Raw genomic sequence first — 20,000 nt, forward strand, 5'->3', positions numbered from 1 at the left:
TGTTGTACCTCGTCAATCTCTAGCTGTGAGAGCAGTCCCTTCTTTCGAATGTTGGAACACTGAGCTACTAGTTGTTTCGCCGTCATTGTGGATGTTGGGTATCGAAGAATCCATAGGTCCCTCATCCTATTCATGTAGCCCCTTCCGCCGGGGTTACTTGCGTAGTAGCATTCCAACAACGCCCTGTTTTCGTCTCTTGCCCACCGATGCCTTCTTGTTCCAGTAGCCCACTTTTCGTCAGGGTGCCCTGGTTCCTCAACACCTGACGCGGACCTTGTTGATGCGGGCGACGTCCGAGCCGGCATGCCTTCATATTTATCTGTCTCGCTCATGTCTGCGGTAGGCTTGCTTAGCATAGGGGGTCTAGCCTTAGGACCCTTACTGGATACAGACGCCCCAGGCAGGAATCGAACTTGCGATCCTCTGTTCCAAAGGTGTGTAGTCTAACCACTACGCCATCCAGCTGCTTACACTCACTCACTCACTCACTCACTCACTCACTCACTCACTCACTCACTCACTCACTCACTCACTCACTCACTCACTCACTCACTCACTCACTCACTCACTCACTCACTCACTCACTCACTCACTCACTCACTCACTCGGGGTGCAACGATACACAAAATTCACGGTTCCATTTGGTTCGATACTTTGGTGTCACGGTTCGATATTTTTTTCGATACAAAAAAAATGTTCATGCTTTTTTAATTTGTCATTTATTAAAATCACAAATAAATATTTTAACTCAAAAGTGCAGTTTTTAAATTTAAACAACAAATGCTGAAGTAATAAAAAATAAATAAATCTATCTGATCGAGGAATCACTCATCTTTGGAAAAGAGAGTTTATTACAGAGAAATGGCTCTTTCCAAAATAAAAGCTATACTATACGCTTCTTCTGGGCTATATTCTCAGCAGCATATTAAACATATATAAGGAGAATCATGTGCTAACAGCTGTTTAAATGACTCGGGTAAAGTTTGTAGCATGCATGCTTGTTGTTTTTGTCTGCTTCCACTTGTCTTTGCACTAGGATGATGTCAGAGTAAATGTGCAGTCATATTCGTTGTGTTCCCACTAGTGCTGTCAGCGTTAATCTGAAATGACGTTAAGGCCACAACACGGCAAATCTCCGTTAACGAGCTACCGTGGATCTCCCAGTGCATGGGGCTGGACGGCCAACACCTTAACGAGCTAACTGCGCTAACACAGTAATTCCCACCCATGTAATTGAGCATTGCTTGGCACATCCGAGATACTGTTTTACTTTTGTCCATGACGCGCCTACCTTCAGGGTCATACTTCACATAAAGACCAAAATAGTTCCAAAGGCCAGATCTGAATGAGGGTGGGGGAGGTTCAATTTGCCATGTTGCAACGAGCTTAGCTTCTGTCTTGCTAGCTTGTGCTGCGCTCAGTGAATCTGCGCTAGACAGTGCAGTCTAGGCGGAGTAGTCGAACGCAGATCCACTGAGCTCTCAACACAGACGGCATCGTCAGAAGAAAAGTTGATAAAATAAATTAAAAATTTTGTATTGTTCGATACATATGCGTACCGAACTGAAAGCACTGTATCGACCGGTTCAATATCAATACCAGTATCGTATATATGTATGTATGTATGTATGTATGTGTATGATAGCTTTGCCATTGTGAGACTATGCCATCATGCTATTATTAATTAATGAACCGATGTACCTAACTGTTAGTATTACGATGACTACACATTCTTGGGCTTGGTCAGATTTAAATCCACATACACTCTACCATAACAGCAACCTTGGAAATTCTCTGCGTGTCACGCTGTGTGAGCACACTTTGAAAACTCTTCAAATATGTGATGAATACCTGATGTTAAAGTATGTGTTGTATTCATCTCAGTTGGAGGCTGTTCGGTGCCCTGAGCTTTAAAGTGTTGATGGACGTGTATCACATGTGATTCACAGCGCAAGCTTTGCTTTGGATTACTGTCTTCACTGTGTTTCCCTCACAGTTGCACTATAATCTGTTTAAATCCAAATCCAACCCCTATGGAGGCCTTTTAGTGTGATTCGGGACCATGCCTGAAGTTTGAGTTCTGCAGCGCTATAGGAATTTAATATTTATAGTCATGCCTTTGGATTAATGATTTTGTTTGTCCAAAGCTGAAGCACCATTTTCTGTTAAACGCTGTTGTTTACCTCTTTAGGTCACAGCAAATGAGCAATTTGACTTCTTTCCCCTTTCTACTTGCACTCTGGTCAGAGGCTAATGTCCAATTTACTGTAGCTTGCTGGCAGATACAAACAGCCTTGAACAGTTCTAACCCACAAAACAAATACCCTTGGTTTCATATTCTCTAACGGATGCAGCACCTGTTGTTTTCCAAATCGATACCAGTGCTATTGTAACAGACATATTTTGAAAATAGGCCCAAACAAGCAGGGACCACAGCAAAATGCATGGATGAGAAACAGAATGAAAACATTTATGCAAGAGGAGCTCCTTTATCTTTAAGTTTTAATTGTGGTAGGTAAAAGGAGAGCTGGCTGCTGATAAATCTGTGACTGTGCCCTCTGTGATGATTAATCAGCTGCTCCCCATTTCTTTCCTTATGTAGATTAAAATGGCAACAACGCAGAATTTCAGCAGCAGCATGCCTGTCACTGACTTTTCTATTTCTGCCAGCTGATAAATCTATGCGAGACAGGGCGCTTTCTTTTGTGAGCTACTGGCTCATTTAGTATAGCTTTATACATTTTCCAGAGTGCTGTGCTGTCACCGTGCTTGTGTTTATGTGCATCCTTTCAGTGTCAGAGGAAGGGATAATACGTCTGTGGGAAATGTCTAGAGACCATCTGTGTTACCATGGCTGAGAGCTTCACCTGTGCGGGCCGCTTTGTTTGGCATCTCTCTGAATTTTTGGTTCAAATTTAATGATGGAAAATGTCCTGCAGTTGATTTTTTGCCCCCCCCTCTTCTTGCTGTAGCCTCCCTTTCTTTTCCCTCTCTTTCAAAAATAATCTTTCTTTTAACTCATGTGGATCCACTTTATTGCCTTGCTATTTCACCATTCACATAAATAAGCCTTACCTTGTCAAGCAGTAAAACTATAAACATTTTTATTCAGCTGAAGCTTGCACGTATTTGCCAGATGCGGGGCAGAGGTCTGGTTATAATTCTTTAATCAGTGACTTGATGACTATCTGTACTCTGTGTTGAATCCTTATCATCTCCATTCTTATTAGTTAACAAGAGGCAAATAAGGGTGATAAATAATAAGTAGATGATGCTGAGCATCTGTTCATTAAGAGCCAAATGGGGAAGCTGAGTCATGGCAACAGGGAGTCTTCATTTGTATGTGTGTGCATGTTCTCACACTGTGTGAGGGAGAGAAGCAACAGATTCATAATGTTGAAGCTTTACCTTGGCTTGTCATACTCAGTCTCAGCAAACATGCAAGGCCTAAATCCAGCATAATAAGTTCAGGATAGACTCTGTTGTGTTGCTTTGCATGAAGCCATCTGGATGAAGGGCAGGAGCAGGGGAGTGTTCACTGTCAAACACTTTGCGATCAAATTTTTTATTTTTTTGCCTGACTTTCACTTTGATTTTGTGGAAAATCTGTGTGTGTTGTTCTGTTGCTGAAGTATGTGAATATGTTGGAACAAGCGCAGCAGCTATTGACAGCCTGTGTAATTATTTGTCTTGAGTTCAGACTTTGTCCTGGTCGTGAAATGAACAATCCAATAAAAGCCTTATGGTTATAGAGAGCTGATAAGGCCTTTGCTGCTCCTGCTACTGGGTCAAGGATAATAACATTGCTAATTATCAGGAAGTACAGAGATCACTCAAGATGAAATCATCTTCATGAATCTGTTACCTTTTAAAGTCAACACTGTGCTTACACCCAGTTTGTACAAACTACATAGTCATTATACATTAGAAACAACAAAGTTTCCATATATATTTGATAATATTCAGGTGATGTGATTCTATACTGATCATTTATTGTTGATACCTACAATTTTTAAAACTTTTGAAATGTGAAAAACAGATTTCCATCACAGGGGGTATTTGGGTCAGTACTGTATATCGGCAAGAAGAAATACAGTCTGAAAACTGTCAACGAAATGGTAATAAATTTGAAATCCTGTGAGTTTTTGACTCTCGTTTAGTCAAGAATTTCAAAAAAGAACAGGTTTAAAGTATATTTGGATTTCCATTTTATGCTTTTTCATAAATCACCTGTGACATTATGAGAGAAAGGACATTATTTTTTTTTTTCACGTTTATCACTTTTGTCCCTTGCTCGGATGTTAAATAAGAGTTTAAATTTAGCCATTTACTGGTGTTATAATTAGATACTTTGATTCATCTTTGTAGTTTTCCCTCTGTACACCACAACAGTCGAACCACAATCAAACAATTGAGATGTGATTGAAATGCAAAGTTTCAGTTTTAGTTCAAGGGGTTTAACAAAAGCATAATAATAATAAATAAAGCAGATAAATATCTGAAGTTCATTCCAAAGTGTTGAACTTTTTGTTTTGTTTCACTGAAACACTCATTATATGATCCAAAGAGATTTTGATGCAAGCAAAGGAGGTCATCATCAGGCTGAAAACCAAAATAGATCTATCGAAGAAAAAGCAACAACTTTAAAGGTGGCCAACTCAACGTTCTGGTACTGTGTATGTTCTTAAAAATGAAAACTTCACTGGCCGGCTCAGCAACACCAAAAGGCCAGACCAGAGAAGATAAGTCAAGTTGATGATAGCAGAATTCTTTCTTTGGTTAGGGAAAGCCCTTTCACAACATTCAGCCAAGTCAAGAACTCTCTAAAGATTGTAGGTGTCCAAACTACTGGTTATACTTAAAAACAGGAAGGACATTCTTCCTAATACATTCTATCACTAACAGATGATTATAGTAAGAGGAAAAAGTATGAAGAAGGAAAGGAACAGCTCACAATCTGAAGCATGCCACATCATTTCTCAATGGCATGGGAATGGATGACTGCCAATGGACTCGGGTCACTGGTGTTTATGGATGAAGTATAAGGATGAATTCTGAAATGTACAGGGCTGTACTCTCTGCTCAGATTCAGCGAAATGCTGCAGAACTGCAAAAATGATTAGATGGAGCTTCACAAGGTGATGGATAGTCACCTGAAGTATACTGCAAAAGCAACACAAGAGAGTACATGGAAGGGAAACGAGGTCAGTTGGCGACCCTGTGTGTAGAAGCAGAGCAGAGAAAAGGCCCGGACATGACACAGGAGTTCAGAGCTTTGTCTTTCATCAGTTGATGGCATTGTTTTGCAATCTGCAACTAAGGAAATCAAAGGAATTGAAAAGCTTGGCAGAAAGCAATTCCAATTGATTGGACATTTTAACCTGAATCTTAGATCTGAATTGGGACAGTTCCAATGCCCTAGTCAGTAATGTGATGTTGAATAATTTAGGCAGAGTTTTCATTGAGCAGCTTCCATGAAACTGAACTGACCTGAAAATGACCCATCATCTTGATTTCCTCACTCCTGTGTACATATTTGATCACATCTGAGCAGGGATTACTTTGACTGGATTGAATCAGCTGCTGCCTTTTGGCATTAAGTTGCACTCCGTAATGCTTAACTGTAGCCTGCGCTCCATCAGCTCAGCTCATCTCTGTCCTTGAGTGCTGAGTCTCCTGGCTGCTTCAGCCAAATGTCTTCATTGATGTGCTCTAAATAAAACACTTAGATGTCACTTTGCACGTGACTTGCAAAAGATTTATTTGACATTTATGACATTTACTTTCAGAAAACGATATAAGGCCGGGGAGCTTTCTGGCTGCAGAGGCCGCTCTGCCCATTTGTGTAATGATATGGGATGAATTCCAGTTATTGGAAAGCTGTATAAAAATCTGAATGCTCCTTTCCTCGTGTCTGTAAAATTATGACAGAAGTGGCAGCTCTGGTGTAGACTTTTTAGTTTGGAAATCTGTCACAGATGGCTGTCTTCTTGTGTGCAGCCAAGCAAGTAATGTGATTGTGACAATTGTGTCTCTTTTGCCTACAGATTGAACATGCTGCAGGTTGTATGAGTGACAGATATGGGGTCGGCAAGATCTTATTTGCAGACTTTCACTGTGGCGGTGGTTATTTGCCAATTTCGTAAGTTTTTTTTCAAATATCATTTTGCATTCCAGTGTACTTTCTCCATTTGCTCACTGTTATCCTTTGCTTTGTGAACTAACTGAAGCATATTCTCTGATTTTGCTTACAACAAACCCAACAGTAACCACTGAAGGTTTGACCTCTGAGGTGCAGGCAAAGGCTGGAAGCTCCGTGGAGCTCGAGTGCAGACTTCCGTCATCAGACCCAGCAGTTGTGTCCTCTGCATCCCAGCACGTGGTTGAATGGATTCGACAGGGATTTGACATTCCTGTTCTGATTAAATTTGGATCTTATGCACCTCGGGTACATCCACAGTATGAGGGTAAGCATCTGTTACTACATGCATACACTGTTTGCTGTAGTTGATGCCATTGTCTCAAGTAGCTTATCTTCATACTGTACATACATGCTACTGATGTAAAGTATAATTATTGTATTTTTATTTTAGGATTTACTCTAGATATTGTATTGTAAGAATATTAGCTTAGCTGAATTAGCTTAAGAAGCTATTGGACAGACTGTAAGTGAATCACGTAGAGAAAGTTTGTTTCTCCTGTTAATGATGGCTACTAAATTTGATGATCCCCTGCATGTTGGTACTGCTCTTATTTTTTTTTTTTACAGGTGTTATAGTTGTTTCTGTATGTGAATATGCTTTAGTAAGGAACTTAAAACAGTGAAGGATTCTTATTTGTTGCCATTGTCAGTACAAAAGACACTCAGTGAATTTAAGTTGAAAATATTAGAATGATGGCTGAATATGACATGGTTTGGTCCAAGTTTCTTTTAACTGAAAGAATGTAACCAATATCAGGTTCTCAGAATACACTCAGTACCACACCTTGATGTCCTTTTCAGACCAATGTTATATTTGGAGCTACTGTTAAAGGAGGTGAAACATTGCATCATCGCCTATTGTGCGCACTCTGCACACAGCACAGAGAACAAAGAGTCTACAGGGGGAAAGAGCCTCTATAGTCCAAGGATACCTTTGTGTGGCTCCTGTTATCCTTTAAAGTTGCAAACAATGGAACAAATGTGGAGAAAAAGAAGGCATGTCTGGGTTAGTCAGATCTTTCTTTTGTCAGGGGCATTGTTTTTCTTTTCTGCTGTGCTGCCTGAAGAAAAGTTCAACCTATGGACCTCTTCGGTGTTTTTGAATTTCTGCTTGAGAACAATGTCGTCATAGAAAGAAAAATGCCAAAGGAGGCATGATGATCCCACTTCAAAGAGTAAAATTAATTTAAACAGTTCAGCTGGTAGCACAAAGCAGACAGCTAACTAACACTGAGTTGTTACCTTGTCATTTATTTTCAGTGATGAGAATACCGATAGGGGGTAGATAGCAGCAATCAACATTTCATTTGTATAATTACTGCTATAGCAATCCTCTTCTGCAATATTCTTCAAAACCCTTCTTACCCACTGTTGCATCAGTCTCTATAAACTCATTCGATGTGACTAAAAACTGTTCATACCGACACGAATCATTTTAAAATTCTGGCAGAGCTTCCAAAGCCACCAGATATATCAGATTTTTTTTCTGAGGAATGTGTATTAAAGATGAGGAACAAAAAATGTAGACTGCTTTGATCCGGTGCAGTTTCAAATATTGCACTGACTTTAAAGGTGCATGCGAGGAACTAAAAGAAGAAGTGGAATCAGAACTAAATGAAGTATGCGAAAATATAGATCACTATCACTAAAACTTAATTACCGATCATTTTAAGTTTCTTTTTGTGTCATTTTCAATATGTGATATTCAATTCAATTTCAATTCAATTTAATTCAATTTTATTTATATAGCGTCAAATCACAACAACAGTCGCCTCAAGGTGCTTTATATTGTACAGTACATTGTACAATAATAGATACAGAGAAAAACCCAACAATCATATGACCCCCTATGAGCAAGCACTTTGGCGACAGTGGGAAGGAAAAACTCCCTTTTAACAGGAAGAAACCTCCAGCAGAACCAGGCTCAGGGAGGGGCGGCCATCTGCTGCGACCGGTTGGGGTGAGAGAAAGAAGACAGGATAAAAGACATGCTGTGGAAGAGAGACAGAGGTTAATAACAGATATGATTCAATGCAGAGAGGTCTGTTAATACATAGTGAATGAGAAAGGTGACTGAAAAGGAAAAACTCAATGCATCATGGGAATCCCCCAGCAGCCTATGTCTATTGCAGCATAACTAAGGGAGGATTCAGGGTCACCTGGTCCAGCCCTAACTATATGCTTTAGCAAAAAGGAAAGTTTTAAGCCTAATGAAAGTAGAGATAGTGTCTGTCTCCCGAATCCAAACTGGAAGCTGGTTCCACAGAAGAGGGGCCTGAAAACTGAAGGCTCTCCCTCCCATTCTACTTTTAAATACTCTAGGAACAACAAGTAGACCTGCAGAGCGAGAGCGAAGTGCTCTAATAGGGTGATATGGTACTACAAGGTCATTAAGATAAGATGGGGCCTGATTATTTAAGACCTTGTGTGTAAGGAGCAGGATTTTGAATTCAATTCTGGATTTAACAGGAAGCCAATGAAGGGAAGCCAAAACAGGAGAAATATGTTCTCTCTTTCTAGTCCCTGTCAGTACTCTTGCTGCAGCATTTTGGATTAGCTGAAGGCTTTTCCGGGGGGTTTTAGGACATCCTGATAATAATGAATTACAGTAGTCCAGCCTGGTTGTCACAAAATTATAGATGTTAAAATGCATCTACAATTCCTGCTCCCTAAGGACTTTTCATTTATGTCAGTCTGTCAGTTTAGATTTCTTGCTTGAGCTCAGGGCAGTTAAAGAAATCAATGGATTAAAACGGGGCTGTCTGTTAGTCACAAACACAACAATGCTATTGGATACAGGTAATTGCTGATTCCTAAATGATTATTGCCTACAAATCCCATAAAAGATTAAAAACAACAATTTGTTGCCGAACTCACTAAATCAATACTTTTAGAAAAGTTGCTGGACACTGTAGTACCTTGCCAGGGGTAAATGGTGATTTGTTGAGGACTATTTTCACCTGTAGATTACACATTGTGTGCTGTGTTTGCACTTACAGCACCAGGGATGCTGTAATGCATTAAGAATTTACTCAAAATAAAATGCAGGGCTTGTGATCAGAACAAAAGGCCACCCAGTGCAATGCAAATACACGGTCGGACGATGAAACTCTATCACCCAGAGGAATGAGATAAACCAGTTTTTGGATGAATAAACAGTAACAGGCAGTTACATCAATTCATTGTTGGTGTCGGACTATTCATTTTTTAATATAGAATAATTCCAGCTTCATTTTTGAAGTCACTTTCCGTGTACAGTGTACCAATCTCTTTGGTGTCATGTCCATTGATTGCTCTAGGATACGGTAATGAGCTGCAAACACCGGCATTACGTGTTTCTTTGTCAAAGGATCAGAACCTACTTTCAGCTGAGTTAAGGCCTTTGTCATGCGAGCTGGATGCCACTCCCTTGCCCAACCCAGGCAGGAAATATGACACAGACATTTACATAGTAATAAAGTCGGGGCAAACGTTAGCTGATGAATTATCGTAAGTGGGAGTGGGGCAGACTTTAATTCCAGCCCCGGCTCATAAAAAGCAGTAGCCTTTTGTCACTTACTCTCAAGACAATCCGTCAACGTGCAGCTCATTACACTGCATGTTAGTTTTCAGACGAAGGCTTCTAGTAAAAAGCCCAATAAAAATATGCCTGCCCTTCAACCCATAAATTACACTATTTGTACTCAACTCGACTCAACTACAAAACTCTCTTCAAGGAAAAGCAGCAGCTTTAATAGACGGGTTTGCTAATCACATGCCTCTCAGGCGACAAACAAAAAGCTGCAGTTTTATACAGGTTTGAAAAAGATGCTTTGTCCCATCTGAGGCAAAGCTTTCTCACAGGTACCAGCCGGTGTGGGAGTAACAGGTGCAGCATGGGAAACCAACGCTTTAGAGATGGAACGACTGGTGTGTATTTCACCCCCTCGGGCCATGAATGTTCTCGGGTGTCTCAATAGTTTGGCTTCAGGACTCAGTCTCCAACTGTTGTTTAGCTGTTGTGATTCTAATGGAAGTTATCCAAGTGATTCACTCTGCTGAGGCTCATTTTTTTTCGTTCCATCATTCCTCCCTTTTCATCACCTTAAACTGATTAAACTTCTCTACATGTAGTCCACCTCTCCCATCAACATTCCTTGTCTTTTGGCCGTGTTTGTAGCTTTGCAAAGTGTGAGTTACTTTAGATTTTCATCTGATTGCTCCCCTGAGAGGGTTAAGGGCTAAAAAGGGCTTAAATAAATCTGTGTAATAGAGCTGTAAAGATCAAAGGATTAGCATCTTCTCTGTGGAAAGGACAGAAAGTCCCTCAACACCCATACAGCTGCTGACTATAAAAAAGTAAATACAGCTGTATAAATGCACTGTTCGCAAGCTCTTCCTATTCAAATCCCATCATAATCAGCCTGTGTGCAGGAGCAACACATTACGCACAGCTGAAATGGCTAATACTTCCTTTTTCACATGGAAAAACATTAGAGCCTTCACTGGGATTACTCATGTTCGTTACAGCAGTGAGTAGACCTCAGCGTCTGACAGGGACAGAGACCTTCAATACCAAATTTAAAACCATGACACAGAAGAGCTTAACACACACAAAAAAAACAAAAAAACAAAAACGAGGAGTGAAACCTTATCGTTTTCTTTTCTCTAACCGAAACCAGAGTGCCTCTGCGAAGCTTGCCAAGAGCTGACGACATCTTATAGAGATGATGTGGGCTTGCTGCCCATGAGTATCACATTCTCAGGGTCATAAATGTCTGGGCTGCGCAAAATGGTATTGAATTTAAATAATTTTTCATACAAGCCCCTGTCACAGAAAACAAGACACTTTCCCCCTGAGATACGTCCCACCCAACCGAAGCCTTTCTTTAGAATTTGAAAACGTCATCTCCAAAATGTTACATATCCATTTTGGAAGAAAGAAAATCAATATCTCTGGTGCATCCTTCACTCTGAATAAAACTGGTAAAAATAAAAAGCACACTCCGCAGTCCTCCAAATGTCCCTTTTGTCAGTAAAGTGCCTGTTTTTTATTGAGCTCTATTAAGGACCTCAAACCTGTGGTCTTTTCATAAGAGTAGGTGTTTTTGTTTGGAATTTTAAAGCATTTTGGTACTGTGATCCCTGCCCTGATTTTCCTTTTTTTTTAAAACATAAAATGTATAAAAATTACGTGGTACTGTGGCTAAAATACAATAATGATGAGGCATAAACTCTTTAAGGTTCAATGTAAAAAAAAAAATGGTCTTGAGCTGATGTGATTTTTGTAAAAGATCTTACTTCGTCTTAGTCCATCTGAAATAAAACGATGCCTTTTAATTATCTCTACTGAAGGAAAAGAGGCTCCTTTCCCCCTCATAGAGTTACTGTCTTGAGAAAGACGATGACCATCACTTTTAATAATGTATTCTAGTAGACTTTTCATTTCAGACTTAATTCCTTCATTTGTAGAGAGTTGTATTTCTTCACAGCACTGAATGGTTTCATGTTTCCCTGTCACCTGAGAATGTATTCAGGAATAATGCCTTTAGGCGGCTTCACTTGGAGACACTATATTCACTATATTCAGCCATGTTTTTGTGTGTGGAGTATGTTGAATTGAGCTGAAAGGAGGATAGCTGAATGAGTCTCAGACCTGCAAAGCTGCTCTTTGGCTAATTTATAATGTTTTTAGTGTGTGGAGCAGTGAACATGACAAGGAAAAGTATTGAGTCTTGTTGGTGCAGGCTGGGTGTCTGTTTTTCCAATTTAGGTTCATCATCACATTTTTTTCCCGGTGAACACTGTTTCAAAGCAAGTTTTTTAGGGCAAGCTTTCAACAGTTTTTCTAAGGTACCTGTAAAGATCTGCTGCTATGCAGCCACACACTATTGGAGACTGCTGCATTTGAAAGTAGAATATGAATGCAAGAAAAAGAGGAGAACTTAAAATTCACTGCCTGTAATATAGACATCAGCATAGTCTGAGCATCAGAATCGGCAAAACAAACGAAAAATCTGTTAAAATCTCAATTATTCTATATGACTACAATTTTCCATTAAAAGCAGATACGCAATATCTGTTTTAAATTTGGATGATATCCTCTTTACCTCCTTATGAAACTCTGCGTTACTTCCAGCACTGCTGCTACGTGTGGCTCCTGTCTGGTCCTGTTCTGACCAGTTTTACGTGTGCATTTGCAATATGTGGATCTCTTCTCCTGTGTGAAATCAGCCGACCATCAGTTTGGATTTTCCTTATTTGATTTTGCGTAGATGGAAGGGGGGCAGGATTGCAGAGAGATAGTAGCACAGGTGGTAATGATTGCAAGATTCCATCATCTTCAGTGGTTGAAGCAGATCCTCATACAGTTCAGGTTGTTTGCACCTGATTTGTTCCTCAAACACTGAAGGATGTTACAGTGTATCTCTATATTTGCACAATTTTCATAGTACACAATCCAGTCACTAAAGACTGCTGTTTATTTTATGGGTCATAGGAGACCCAGCTCTCATCACCAGGGATGATCCTCAACATGCCAGTTTGACACTGAAGTTGATATTTGCTCTCTACCCAAACATCAGCATCCCAGCAGGGATGAGAGCACTGCAGCACTTTACAAGTAAACAACCTTCAATGAGATAGCGGCCAAATTTAAATCAGGTACGGTTTCTGCTTTTTATAGGCCGATTAGCAGATCCTTTTGATCCCACCTCGTATTTAACAGTTTATGGGTATAAATTATTCCATTAGATAGCCACTTATTATTTAACAATATAGTATCATAAATTATTCTGACTGATTAACACCCTATATTTAATAGTTGGTGTTATTTTTGATGGTCAGGAGTGAGTTTGGCTGAAGGACAAAAATGGAAATGCTGTTGTTATATTTACATCAACAATGCAAAGCCAGACTGCCTTCATTTTACTACACTCCTGATTTGTTGGCACACTTTACCTTTCGTTAAAACTTGATTCTCATGCATGCACACATTTTCAGACAGTGCCTCTCAGCACAAATAATCTATGTCTGACAGTCTGAGTCGTGCACACTGTCTAAAGTCTAAATTTCCTCTGTCTCTGCCTCTGTGTTGTATTGTTTCTGTGGCCTCACACTTAATTTACCTTGCATTCAAATCCTTTGCTATCACGCATTTTTCAAACAGCAGCAGTGATGGCAGTAGGCCATGCTCTTGTTTCCCCTCCACCCCTCTCTTCACTTTTATCTCATCACTCCCAGTTATGTTTCCTCAACATCCCTGCAGCACTACAACCCTTCCTCTTAAGGTGCAATAGTGACCCATATCAAACTGATCTAGTAAACAGGCAAGCAGTAGAAAAGGTGCCAGAGGTCAAAGGGTGGGATTTTAAAAAGTGTTAATCCCCTGAGTGTATGCTCATGTGTACTTTACTCTACCTTAACCCCCACCTCACTTTTCCCCTGTGGATTTTGTCCCCTTTGGCGGCTTGGAAAAGTAAATACACTGTGTTATCAGTGTCAGCATACCTAACTCCAACTTCCTGGTTCTTTTTGACTGTCAGGGCTTTCCCTCCCTGTCATAGTAAACAGAAATCAGAGCCTCTGTTAATAATTACCATCATAGCACAGGGATCCCAGTGGGTCTCAGGCTTCCACGGGGCAGTCTGCTTTCTGTTTACATGTCTTCATTTTGAGATGGTGCAGTGAGAGGCTGTGTGTTCTAACACAGTGCGTTCATTGACAGTTTCTCTTCGGCCATGCTTTCCCATGCTATTGGGTCACCGGACAATTGCGTGTCTGTTAAAGTGTGAAAAACTAGATGGACATGGAAAGATGTGGGCTGCAGACTGGAAAAGATAAAGGCTTGATGTTGCAAGCTACACTGGCTCCAGGGAGCCGTCACCTGGCAACAGGGAGATCAGATTTCTAAGTTTGTGCGTGCATGTGTGCTGCAGTTTGCGTGTTTGCTTGTGCATATGTTGCTGTGTGGTCATTTTAAGGCACCATTTGAGGACACTATTCATTTCCTGTGTGACAAAGCATCACAGACCAACAGATGCACACACCTGAGACCTGACAAGTGAAGTCACAATTGTCTGCGCTATTCCTCTGTCACGTTCCATGCACCTACCTTCTCACTTTTTTCCCTGCACTCTGTTTCCGCAGGGCGAGTATCTCTGGTACGAATCACCACCCTCAGGCTGGAGGGCCTGCTGCTCGCTGACCAGGGCTTGTATGAGTGTCGAATCCTCTCACTGGATAAGCCAACAGATGAGCTGCAAAATGGCACCTGGACTGTACTTTCTGTTACTGGTGAGGTTAATGGAACAGCTTGTGTGTGTCATCATGGCTGCTCTCAAAGAAGAATTTAGTTGGCTTTTTTACAGTAAGCCAGAGATCAAAATGTAAATAAACGACAGGATTGAACCAGATTCGAACAGTAATTTCCATCTCAGCCCCCTGGACCAGTTTGTCACTCAAACCACTGAAAATGAGAAACGCTAACTTTTACTACAGCACAGGAAAGCCTGCCTGAGGCCTTGGTACTATTTTGTTACTAGCTGAAATGTTGCTCTTATGTCTTGTTTGCAATTTATTTGATGAGATTGATTTATTGCTATCATTACAACAGAAGCACACATCCAGCTTAGAAGTTATATTTTGGTCATGTTATACCAACAACTTTAGATTCTTTAGCAGCTCAATGGTGTATTTACCACATATACTGTATATAAAAGATGGACATAACGTCAGCCACTCAGCCATCCATTTGTTGTTTTATGTCTGCTTCTTCAACAGTAGTCTTTTTCGTTCCTCCTTGTTTAGTGAGGGTTTGATTTGACTAAAAAGACAAAAGGACACTGCTGATGCATATATTTGACTTAATAATCCTGGTCTAAATCCTGCCCTTTTTGTCATTTATTTTACTTTAAATAGGTTCTTAATTCACAAAATTACCATGTTCTATTAAATAAAAGAACATGTCTTTAAATTTGTTTTATCCTGTCTTATGTTTGCAGCCAGTGGAGTTGCCCCTTTCTGAGATTTCAAGGAATGCAGTTTTTAGGCACATTTTCTTTATGGCTTTACTTTTAAGACCCCTTTTTAAATCATTCACATGCATTTATTTATATATTATACAAATCAAGAAACAAAATGTAACATGAGCTATATGCCTCTATTATAGGCTCAGTTGTGATGTTAGCAAATAACCACGCTGATAAAACGTAAAACAAAGTAGTCAGTCCTGAAGTGCTGCTAGCAACATTGACCACACCACAGTTATTAGAGGAAATTAAAAAAGATAAATTGGTAAGAAAAACTCTTTTTAGGCAAGTGAAGTAAAAAGAAATGCTTGAGTATAGAAAAAAAAATTACTAAATGAAGCAATATTATGTACTAACAATGCTAAAATAAAAATACTAATCTAATTTAGGCCTGTATAGTCTGAGTTTAACCTCTTGGGTATTTTGTAATTTCTCTGAGCAATACACGATCTGACCTTTGGGTTAATTAGCTAGAATAGTCACTCCTGGGAACATTGTGGCATTTTGTCTACACACAAGTGAGGGTAGACTTTCTTTTTCACATGACTAAATGCGTGTTTTAAACTGAAAATATTTTGAGTGCTTCAAGCATAAAAATGGAAATGACTAGAAATGGAACCAAAAATGAGCATGCAGATAGATGTGTGTCATACAGCTTTTTTATCTACATTCAATTTTAAACCAATTACCAGGCAACAGCTAACCCCTCATGCTAGCAACAAATGAAACTATAATGCACTAATGCAGACTGCTCACTCTGCATTCCTGTAGCTTGGGATGTGGCAGTATTACATTCAGTGATGGGAGAAGGCGGGAGGAAAGGCGGTGCAGTCAGAATGGAAAGCAAGACCTGGGGTGTGGTTGAATAGTCAAATTTGCTTGGGAAGGTTCCCAACTAAGCCGAGTAAGCTGGGACTATCTGCGCGGCAACCATGATAAGAGCTTTTTTGCGTTCTCCACATACTAAGGAAAGGTGCTTCAGTGCTTCCTTTATTGCCACTTTTAGCCCAGGACCCACACGACCATCCTCAAGGAAAAGAGAAAAAGGTCATTCTATCCCAGAGTTCTGACCAGTTATGAAAACAACCAAGAAAAAGTGCTAAAGTGTGCAGATCATGTAAATGTTAATTATCAACATGTTTTCCATTTACAAAACTTGCTGATATGTTTTGATTTTTAAAGTAAAGATTATGAGTTATTTAGTTGTTAAATTGTATTGTTTTCCAAAGGAAGAAACATAGAAAACATGACTTAATTCCTTTATTTTTTTAGGCTACATTCTATATAATATATATTAATACAGTATAAAGAAGTTTATATTATTCAAATGTGATCTTTTAGCTTACAGTCTACCGTATGAACTTCCACTCATCAGGTAACTGCTGTATATACTACATAAAAAATCACCTCTTAAACTGAAAGAAAACGAACATGATGTTAAAAGAAGTTTTTTTTTTTTAATAGTGTCTAAACTTTTTTAACAGATCAGGTAATTTGGATAACTTCTGACTTCTTTTACCTGGATTTTGGAAAGAATAGTCATTGACTAGAGTTAGCGTCATACTTCTTGATAGGTGTAAATAATAAATCGTAATATGAAATATGCATCATTATTTTTGCCCTTTGAAGTTTATCTATATTTTCGAAAACCTTTGCTATGATTCCACACACAAACATACAGAACAAAGTAGGAGTGCGCCTCAGATCAAAGCGGCAGAAACAGTTTCACCGAGCTGGTCTGTGTGAGCATCAGGATAGGGGTGAGAATAGTAATAGATGATGACTGTGTACTTGAGGGCTTGGATGTTACTTTGCTGGCATGCCCTGCAAGTATGGGCTTTACCTATTGTTTGCACTCCCCTTCAATAATAATCTGTGCGACTGTCATGGGTTTGAATTGGCGAGATAAAAGAACATGCTTCTTTTTCTGTTTTATTAGTCAATAATATACTAAAGTTTATTTTCAGAGAGTAAGTAAAAAAAAACTTAAATATTCTTCATATACAGCTACAGTAAGGATATAAGTTATGGTGGCTTTTTAACTCTGAAGTGTTTGCAGACAAAAAAGGAAGGCCTGATTGTCCTTTGATAAGATCTGAGATTTAAAGTATCAGCAAGATGTTCTAAAGGCACATTTAAAAGGCTGCATTTGAAACTGACATTTTCAGTTAGGTATGTGAAATAATAATGTGTCTTTCAGGCTGCTGCTGTAACAAAGCAGGCTGTACTGCTGTCATGTTGTATATAAATGTATTGTCTGCTAATCCAGTTTTTCCTCTTTTGTATTTTTTCCCTTAATACTTCTGCTTTGAAGACAGAGCTTTCTTGCTTTTTACAGAAGGCTAAACAGCTCGAACAGCTTTAATGCTCCTTACCATTGACTCACCAAGTCTGTTGAAATGTACTGGGTGGATGAAACGCCATTCTTCCAAATGAATTTCCCCACATTTGGTGTTTTGATAGTGATATTGGAGATTGCTGTTTAACACATCGGTCCAAAATTTCCCACAGGTGTTCAGTTGTTGGAGCATGACATGTGATTCACATCATTTCAAAACTTATCAAACCAATCAGTGGCACCTTTATCCCTATGGAGACCATTTCCATCAGTAAAGAAATATTTCATCATATGAAAAAGTTGAAAATCTTTATATTAATTTGTTACACTTCCCACTCAGGGGACACAAACTATACCATCAGAATGTATGAACATGTATATTTGTTTATGGATGGTGTGAATAAGTATTCAATCGGAATTTGTTTTTCCATAAATGGCGGAATCTGTTTTTAAGTTTTTTAAATTTAGATGGTTTATGAGCATCTTCTTAAAGCTGTTTTTATATCCATAGCCCCACCCGCCTTCACTGAACCCCCACCTCCTGTCCTCGAGGCTTTGGTTGGAAGTCACATTTCTCTTTCCTGCATGACTAATGGCAACCCTACTCCAGCCATCACTTGGTTTAAAGACGGCATTGCCATTCAAAAAAATATTTCTGAGGTATGCATTTTTTAAGGGGTTTTAAACCTGCAATACAAGTATAGCGCTATAGTTGTTACATGCATGGGGTGAAATAAATAAACAAAATTTTCCTCGAAAATAATATATAGTAGTACTCTCTCTCTTTTTTTTTTTCAACCCTCAGCAGTTGGCTGCACCTTTCTGAGCCTGGTTCTACTGGAGGTTTCTTCCTTTTTAAAAGGGAGTTTTTAAAAGGGAGCCATCTGATTATTCGGATTTTCTCTATATTATTGTAGGGTCTTTACCTTACTAGTGACTTGAGTTGATTGTTGTTGTGATAAATAAAAGTGCATTGAACTGTATAGTGTTCATGCACTGCAATACATACAAAGTTTGGGTAACACTGAGCAAATGTATCCAAGATACTTTAAAATCAGCCTCAGTTCAAATGCCCATCCATCCATCCATCCATCCAAGTTGACACAGTAGTGTTGATGCAAAGTGGCACACGAATAGGTTCTAGAAAAGTCCTTGGAAGGAAAACAAAGGTGCTTTGGACACAAGCACCAAATCTGTTATTACTCCTACCTGTTGAAATATTGTGGCACAGGAACCATTGTGTGGATACATGTGAAGTATGCACGTAGGAAGTGAAGATTCTACTATATTACTATTCTACTATCAGCTGGATGCAAATGTCATACAGTACTAAATACTGACATTATACTGTAGGATGCCAATGCTTTTGCACAGGCTACAATTGCTGCTACCTATTGTACTTTCTGTGTGTTTACCTGCCTGCTGCATTCAGCCACCTCTCCGTTTTTTTACTATGTCATATTTATCAGGATGGAGTTTTATCTCTGCGAGCAGTGAGTATACATTCAGCAGGACAGTACACTTGCCACGCCTCCAACTCTGAGGGGAACGTGACTTGCGTGACAAAAGTGAAGATCAAAGGTCAGTTGTTGCCTAACAGTCTGTCTGTCTGTCTTTCTGCCTGCCAATTCCTTTAGTTTCTGTGATGTCTGTGCGCCCAACTGGCTTGAAGCCACCATAATTTACATTTGTTTCTTGCCCTTGCATCATGCAACAGAGCAGTAAAAGAAGTTCAAACTGAACTTGACTGGTATTTAGCCACGCAGTGACTAAATAAGAGTCAATATCATGATGTGAGACAAGATATCATCTGGGACTTGCCGATGTTGCTTTATCGTGATAAAGCTTTGTGTTTTGCTCAGTGTGAAGGCTTCATTTTAGAGAAGTTGACGTAACTTAGTGAAAAGTTTATTGTCTGTGGTCATGAATATATTTGTATATATGTGTGTATATGTGTGTGTGTGTATATATATATATATATATATATATATGTATATATATATATATATATATATATATATAAAAACACCCAGCACGCCCTGCGGGCGGTTTATCCTTCAAGCTCGGGTCCTCTACCAGAGGCCTGGGAGCTTGAGGGTCCTGCGCAGTATCTTAGCTGTTCCCAGGACTGCGCTCTTCTGGACAGAGATCTCCGATGTTGTTCCCGGGATCTGCTGGAGCCACTCGCCTAGCTTGGGAGTCACCGAACCTAGTGCTCCGATTACCACGTGGACCACCGTTACCTTTACCCTCCACATCCTCTCGAGCTCTTCTCTGAGCCCTTGGTATTTCTCCAGCTTCTCGTGTTCCTTCTTCCTGATATTGCTGTCATTCGGAACCGCTACATCGATCACTACGGCCGTCTTCTTCTGTTTGTCTACCACCACTATGTCCGGTTGGTTAGCCACCACCATTTTGTCCGTCTGTATCTGGAAGTCCCACAGGATCTTAG

General features: G+C 39.7%; 1 protein-coding gene across 2 annotated transcripts in view; it reads left to right on the top strand.

Annotated features, from left to right (window-relative positions):
- The window catches only part of igsf9a (immunoglobulin superfamily, member 9a), a 68,596-nt gene that overhangs the window by 5,482 nt on the left and 43,114 nt on the right, over positions 1–20,000 (top strand). For both annotated transcript variants that reach the window (XM_076886323.1, XM_004538420.4), the window contains exons 2-6: positions 6,048–6,142; positions 6,267–6,467; positions 14,330–14,476; positions 18,060–18,208; positions 19,018–19,129. In XM_076886323.1, the coding sequence (XP_076742438.1) occupies positions 6,082–6,142; positions 6,267–6,467; positions 14,330–14,476; positions 18,060–18,208; positions 19,018–19,129 (670 nt within the window). In that variant the 5' untranslated portion in view covers positions 6,048–6,081. The remainder of the gene's footprint in view (positions 1–6,047; positions 6,143–6,266; positions 6,468–14,329; positions 14,477–18,059; positions 18,209–19,017; positions 19,130–20,000) is intronic.

Source organism: Maylandia zebra, linkage group LG7 (genome assembly GCF_041146795.1).
Source record: "Maylandia zebra isolate NMK-2024a linkage group LG7, Mzebra_GT3a, whole genome shotgun sequence".
Lineage (NCBI taxonomy): Eukaryota > Metazoa > Chordata > Actinopteri > Cichliformes > Cichlidae > Maylandia > Maylandia zebra.